The following is a 7,359-nucleotide window of genomic DNA, read 5'->3' on the forward strand; positions in this document are numbered from 1 at the left end:
CGCCTTGGTTGTATAATTAGTATATGATTCATATGTAACTCAGTAAATCTGAGGCTCCCCATGCTCTGTCTACTTCTCCTTGCCAAGTCACGTCCCTCAGCCCTGCTGAACCCTTACATATGCTCTGCCTTTGGACTTATGACACCTAAGCTCCGTGGCCACCTACACAGCCTCCACGTTCTTGGGAACTACACTTAAGAAGAAGCTGAAACCCAGATCCTAGAGATGAACTCATAACATAAAGACCAAGGAGTCCAAAACAGTCCCCAAGGGTCTGCCCACCTAGGCTGTGGGCTCCCCTGGTATCTCCTCCTCTTCCCATCCAGTCGTGCACAGCATCATGTCTACTTAGTAGTCATGGAAACCTGGGGTGATAAGGGGCCTAGAGAATGATGAATGCAGTATTTTATAAACTATGCTTTACATATCCCTATGAGTTCATCGGAGCTTCATGGGGACAGGGGAGGAGGCAGAGCAAGAGAGGAGAGTGCCAGTCTTCCACATCCCTTAGTCTCACCCAGAGCACTGCCGTAGTATATGTTTTACACAGAAAATTTCAACTAGTGTTGGATTTCAGCAAACTGATTCTCAGGTTACATTACTTGCATGTCCAGCATTATGTTATGCATAAATTTAGGACTGGAAGCCAGCTGCATCTGGTCCTTTCCCAGAGCCATTTCCACTTCCTTAGGCCAAGACCACTATCCTGCATCATTATATTTTAGCTACATAGGTTCATTGATTTTTCTGTTTCCTCAGTGATGACCTGAACCAACCCATGACCTTGCCCTTGAGGGGCTTACCTCTTGTTGCAGGGCTGGGAATAGCCATCATAGGATTCCAGTGGCAGCGTCATGGACCCTTCCCTGATGTTTCTTGCTTGACCATCGTCATGTGAGCAGTTAGTAGACTTGTGGACCATGATAGTGACAGCCTATTTATTCTCCCACAGGTTCCACGCAGACACGGCATATCCCCGAGGACACTCCCAACGGTTTCCACCTGCAGAGCGTGTCCAAGCTGCTGCTGGTTATCAGCTGTGTGTAAGGGACTTTAGGTTGTCCTCCCATCCCTGCCCCAATGCCTTCCATTTCCTGCCTAGTACAGGAAAATCATCTGCCATCTCTCAAAACATTTATTTAGTACCTTTCCTCCTGTTTTTCCTTACTTTTTTTTGTTTGTTTGTTTGTTTTGTTTTGTTTTTGTTCTTTTGTTTGTTTTTCTTGGTCCTCTAGTCTTCTCTACCTGAATCAGTTATTTAGTTCCTCATTTCTCGCCTCTTTGCTTCTTTTTTCTCTGTTTTACTCGGCACTAATGCTGGTCTTTAGGAAAATATGCTATATCCATGCCCTTGAGGAACTCAGTGGCAAGTGAGTGTGATAGGGCATTTGAAATTCTGCACAATAGGATAATTGCTAACATAGAGAGGCTGCAGAACACTTTAGGAGTTCAGTCATTTGCAAGAGATGTTCTGGGTGCCTGCTCTGTACCAAGTACTAGGACCATGTTCTCATGGAACCCATGCTTTGTCAGGGCAGCCAAATGAAATCAATGACTACAGCACAGAACAAAGTAGGTACTTATTTTAATATACATGGTTTATAATTGCTATGACATTATGAAACCAAAGGTTCAATAGCTTGCTTAGAAAGTTATGTAGATGGGAAGATGAAACAAATGAAGACATAAGATAGGAGACCACAACTGTCTGATGGGTAAGTGTATGCCATCACCCGCCTAGGACTTTTCTAACCCATTTCAAGCAGGAAGCAGCTAGGAAGCTAAGGAGAGCTTCTGCTTGCCACTGCCTGGAATCCTACCCCTTCCTCGCATGGGGATGAGCTGCACGAGAGTGTAGGTAGCACGGGGGTGGGTGGGAGACCTAACAGCTGCCCAGACGTGGGCTCTACCTGCTGCACACTGGGCACCCAACCATTTCTACTTTAATTTTGCTTCTGCAACCTCCCCAGCCCTTACTGAAATATTTCCTAAGAGGCAGAGCAAGGCGGACAGCTTTATCCTCACAAAAATTTAGAGGAAGCCCACAAGCAATATGATCAAATTTACATTATGGCAATATGGCAAATGGATTGGAAAAGAAAAGATTAGAGGCAGAGAGGTCTGTTGGAGTAAATCACAGTGATGTAAGTGAGAGTGTCTGTCAGACTGAGGTGAGGGACTAGAACTGAGAGGTTCCAGAAGGGAAAGACTCATGAACCATTTGGTTCTGTTACAAAGGAAGATGAACTCCTGATCTGAGGGAATGTGAATGGTTGTGTTGTTAGCAGAAATGTGGAATTTAGTGGAAAGTTGTTGAAGACACTTTTTGGCTCCAGGTGTGTCATTACTTTAGGTTATCTAGGTGGAGTTGACAGGTATTTGTTGATATTGACCTGGTATTTATGAGAGAACTGTAGGCTGCAGCCACAGATGAATTTTCCCTGGCATTAAAGCCATGGGTACAAATCTCACCATTCATGCCATGTATAGAGTATTACAGAGGCAGGGCCGAGGATGACCCTAGGGACTCCTGACAGGAAAAAACCCTTTGAGGAACATGAGGAACCTTCTTAGTAACCTTCCTTGAATGAATAACATAAAAGTAGTCTTTTGACTATGACAAACCAAGACATTATTACAGACTTAAGTACACAGACAACTGTAGCCAGTGAGATTCACATTTAGTAACAGTAATTTAATGCAATTCATGACATTTTTCAGTTAAAACTATCTCTGGCATTGGATTTTGTTAAGTGCAAAACCACAACCTCTAGTTCTGTAGTTAAGCGCTCTCTCTGTTTTGACCTGACTTTAGTGGAGAAGCCCCACTCTGATCAGTAAATCAGATGGTATTAACTAGCCTCAGGGCTTGGTTCGTTTAGGATAATAATCAGACTTCTAATTCAACTCAATAGGAACCAGGCTGCTGGTCTGGTGAGAGCCAACCCGAATGTAAAACAGACTTGCATGGCATGATTTGCCCCGCGTCTGGCAGGCTCTTGCTGCTGTTCACCTGCCATGTGTGACTCAGCCTCCCACCTCTTTTCTCTGTTTAGACCACTGTAGAACCTCCAGCTAGACAGCACGTGGGGGTGTCCCTTGACCTTCACTTTGCACAGTCAGGATTATAAACACTAACCCACATGCAGGCAGGAAGATCATGAGCTACATGTGAAGAAGTGGGCGCTCAGACGATCCAGTGTATGCCAATACACCCACAGGCAGGATTTCGAAATGCAGCACAAAGTTTGAAAGTTCTCAGGGAGAACTCAGGCTACCTCCAGGGATTTGCAACAACCACCTGAAAGAAGATGACATTCCACAATATCAGAAACACCACTGAGAAATAGTCACTCTCATGTACATGGGGGAAAGTCTAGCTAATCTGAGCTTTTCTTTCTCTTGGTTGTTCTTTTCTCCACCCATTTGTTTTACCTTCCCTTCTTTATCCTTTTCTCTCTTGCTATGTGTATCTGTACCTGCTCCTTTCATGGTAAAGAGCCACCCCTTGTGGTAGGCCTGCTGTATGCCAGTGTGTTTTACAGACTGGTGGATCAACCCCAGTAGGGTAGGTGGTATTGTCCTGATTGAGAAAATTGGGCTTCAGAGAAGCTAAGAGGCTTAACCAAAAGTTAAGAAATAACAGGTCAAGCCAGGGTTTGTACCTGGTATTGTAGAACTCTGGGCCCTCTCTTTACCAGTCTTTCTCCATCCGTGATCTTTTGTCACAAAATGACCTTCAGGCTGCCATGGAGGCTAAGAGAAGACAGTTTACACAGAGCCCCTAGAACTCTCCACCAGCTGGGAGGCCTCGGCTGGTCCCTGTGATTCTTTCTGGAGCCTGGCAGGTGCAGGGAGGGAACTTTGCAGCCTCGGGGAACTTCTACCAGCACCTGTAAGGGATATCTGCGTAGAGTTGGAGATCCCACTGAAATTCTTCCTTCAGTTCCACCCTTCATTTGTGTCCTGACATTTTGGGGTCAACGGTGGGGCGGAGGGTGGGATCTTTTCTCAGTTTAGAACCCGTGAAATACCAAGAGTCAGTGTGCCATGCTCTCTCTCGCTCTTTCCTTGCTGGGTCTCTTCATCCGTCATGTCTTCGCTGCTAGTTTTCCTTCTCACCCAGGCTCACTTGCTGTCTGGCTCAGTTCCGGTGGTTTCCCCTTCCCACACTCCTGTTTCTAACCTCTGCCTCCTCCCCATTTTTCTTCCTTGCTCCCATTAGGATCTGTTTCAGGTACTGGCTCTATGATTACTCCTTTTATTCCCTCATCCTTTTCCCTCTCCACTTTACCTCTCTTCCCACAGGCACCCAGATTCTGGGTGTCTGTGTCTCCCCTCCCCAGTGCCTTCACCCCACGCTCCTCTCCATGGCTGCACCGCTATGCCCCGCCCCCTCTAGACAAGGCTGCTTTTCTCTCTGTCACCCTCACTGCGTCCCTCTGGCACACTCACTCATTTGCTGTCATGCTTTGGATGACCCGGTGGGCAGGCACGGAAGCCCCTGGGATGGAGAAGATGCCTGACTCCTGTCCCAACTCATCGTCATCACTTACCCCCCCATGTCTTCCTCCTAGTCTGGTGCTGCTGGTCATCCTTAACATGATGCTCTTCTACAAGCTCTGGATGTTGGAATATACCACCCAGACCCTCACTGCCTGGCAGGGTCTAAGGCTCCAAGAAAGGTAATCCTGCCCCTGCCCTCTTTTGGCCCCACCTCTACCCCACCCAAGCTGAGCCCTGCCTCCTGCCTGCCCTGGGACTGACTGCCCCATTGCCCTTGCCCAGGGGATAGCCCTTTGGGTTATGCCCCCAGGCAAGGTCTGAAAAATCTGTCCCTGTAGTTTTCATCTACTTCTGATTTGGGGCACTGGGGACTCAGAGGCAGGAAGCAGAGGACAAAGCACTCTGATGTGACTCTCTGTCCTTTAGGGGTCTGAGAGCACAGGAGAGTCCGCTGAGCATAACTCCAGCTGCTGGGGCACCCCTTCTTGTACCCCACAGGTTACCCCAGTCTCAGACAGAATGGGCCCAGCTCTTAGAGTCCCAACAAAAGTACCACGATACTGAGCTCCAAAAGTGGAGGGAGATCATCAAATCCTCAGTTATGCTTCTAGACCAGGTGAGATGCCCCATCTTCTCCATTTCCCCCAGGCTGCAGGAGACACCATCCAGGAGACACCGATCCTTCCTTGATGTTCTGAGAAACATCACCGTCTCTATCGCCAGCCTCCCGACGTCTTCCACCCATTCATTCTTCTCCCAGGCCATTCACTATTCTAATGTTAAAGCCATTCCTGAATGTGATTGGAAACATAGGCACAGTCCCCAAAATAAAGATAAGAAAATACATTGAATTTGCAGCAAGAAGGCTGTAGGTTAGATGAAAAGAGAACCTTTTTTTAAAATTTATTTTGGTAACCTGTAGTCATCGGACTGGCGTTTGAACAAAGAACTCCCCTTTTACAGAGATTTGTCTTCCTAGAGGATGTATCTGTCTAATTCCTTTTCATCCGTACTACCTGCTCCCCGAACCTCAAAGGCTCTGTACTAAGAAGATGACTATTATGTTTTTATTTCACAACATTGTCTTTGTAGTACAGTTTTCCTTGGAAAACCTAAGTCCAGCTGCTTTGAAAAATCATCCTGGGGCAAAAAAAAAAAAAAGAAAGAAAAAAAAATCAATAATTAGCTTAGTTTCCTTGTGGGAAGGAGCTTCCTTCCTCCCAGAAAAATTTATCATGTTTTAGAAGTAACCCCCAGGCCATTGCCAAGACTTCAGGAACTACCTTTGCTATTAAGAGAATTAGGTAGATAACAGACCCAGAATTTATCCTGCTACGTTAAAATTTCTATTCCCAAAGAGGTGTCATTCTGATGTCTTGTGCTTACCTAGGCCTGAGATGGAATCCCTGCTTTATCACTAATTAGTTTTATGACCTGAAGCCAGGGCTTTAATATCAGCATCAATTTTCTCATTTATAGAATAGGGATTGTGTTTATAGCTTCAAGAAACTGCTATTGGAATTTGATGGCACCTGGAAGGTGCTCTCTAACATCAAACTTTATTTCCCCTTCATAGCTTGGTTTTGTGCTCTGAATTAAGGAGAGATAATCTTAATGCAACTATCAAGACCCAGTTTAGCATGTTTATTAGAGTATAGCTTTGGAGCCATGTTTAAGGAGAGTATTTTTGTGCAAAAGAGCACAGACAGCACAGTGAGAAGTTTGGAAGTTCCAATGAGACAAGAAGGGCTGATCGAATTGAAGATACACCACACTCAAGACAGGGACATGGGGCGATGTGAGCACACCAGTCTCCAGACATCAAAATCAACAAGTGAAGAGTTAGACTTCTTGTAAAACTCCGGAGGTCTGAGCTAGGACTAGAAGTTACAAGGAGTTAAATTTTTGAGTCATCGAATAGAAAGACACCTTTGGTTAGCTGCTTTGGAGGACTGAGTTTCCAACACTGAAAGTACTTAAGAATCAAAAGATGATATTGGATAAGGAACATAAGAATTAAATGGGAGGAAGTTTGGAATGGATGCCCCTTCTAATTCTAGAATTTTTACTTTTTAGTTTTTTGGTTCTGGGGATTGAACTCAGGACCCAGTAGGCAAGCACTCTACCTACTCCCAGCCCTTCAAACTTTAGAATTCAATTCCAATGTGGTGTCCCTTAATTTGGGGCTTGGGCTGTCAGATTCATAGCCTCATGGATGCTACAGTATCACAGGCCACTTCTGATTCTACCATTGGAACTGTCCCATCTAGGCTCCATCCCATGAGCTATAAATGTTAATTCACTGATGTGGGTAACAATGAAGAGCCTGTTCAGTTCTCTACTTGGCACCTCTGGGTAAAGGCGAGACAGTTTTGGGCCCAACAAACATGGTGGCGGAGTGGGGAACAGTTGAAGAAGATGCAGTCCTGGGTACTGGTGTGCGGTATATGAGAGGCCCGGAGGAGAAAGATGATTGTAAGCCAGAGAATGTTTGGATTTGTTGTGGGCCTTTACAGAAGGGTGATATTGGAAGAGGCAAGGCTGAAAGAACAATGTGGCCAAATGTACAAAGACAGACAGACAGTATTCAGAACCCAAGTTAAGAAAGTGGCTCCTTCCAGCAGCTGAATGCTTAGAGAGAGTTTCTCATTTCAGTGGTATGAGGGTAAGCAATCACCAAGATATGGCGAGCCTTACCTGAGGGCCTCCATGGCTGCCTTGGTTGTCCCCTTTCTGCCCGAGACTGTGTCCCTGGAAACCATCCTGACTTTAAAGTAGCCCTATGGCAGGTGCTGTATGGAGAAGCCCACTGAGAGCCCAACCTGGGCCTGGGGTGGGGTTCCTGTCTTACAG

At 45.9% G+C, this 7,359-nt stretch overlaps 1 protein-coding gene across 15 annotated transcripts in view; it reads left to right on the forward strand.

The window, feature by feature from the left end:
* The window catches only part of GRAMD1B (GRAM domain containing 1B), a 245,247-nt gene that overhangs the window by 228,932 nt on the left and 8,956 nt on the right, over positions 1-7,359 (forward strand). For 10 of the 15 annotated variants that reach the window (XM_079104494.1, XM_079104495.1, XM_079104487.1 and 7 more), the window contains 3 exons: positions 953-1,043; positions 4,578-4,685; positions 4,933-5,122. In XM_079104494.1, the coding sequence (XP_078960620.1) occupies positions 953-1,043; positions 4,578-4,685; positions 4,933-5,122 (389 nt within the window). The remainder of the gene's footprint in view (positions 1-952; positions 1,044-4,577; positions 4,686-4,932; positions 5,123-7,359) is intronic. The other 5 variants (XM_079104497.1, XM_079104496.1, XM_079104499.1 and 2 more) reach the window with 1 other exon arrangement.

The sequence above is a fragment of the Sciurus vulgaris genome (assembly GCF_902686455.1).
Source record: "Sciurus vulgaris genome assembly, chromosome: 11".
NCBI lineage: Eukaryota > Metazoa > Chordata > Mammalia > Rodentia > Sciuridae > Sciurus > Sciurus vulgaris.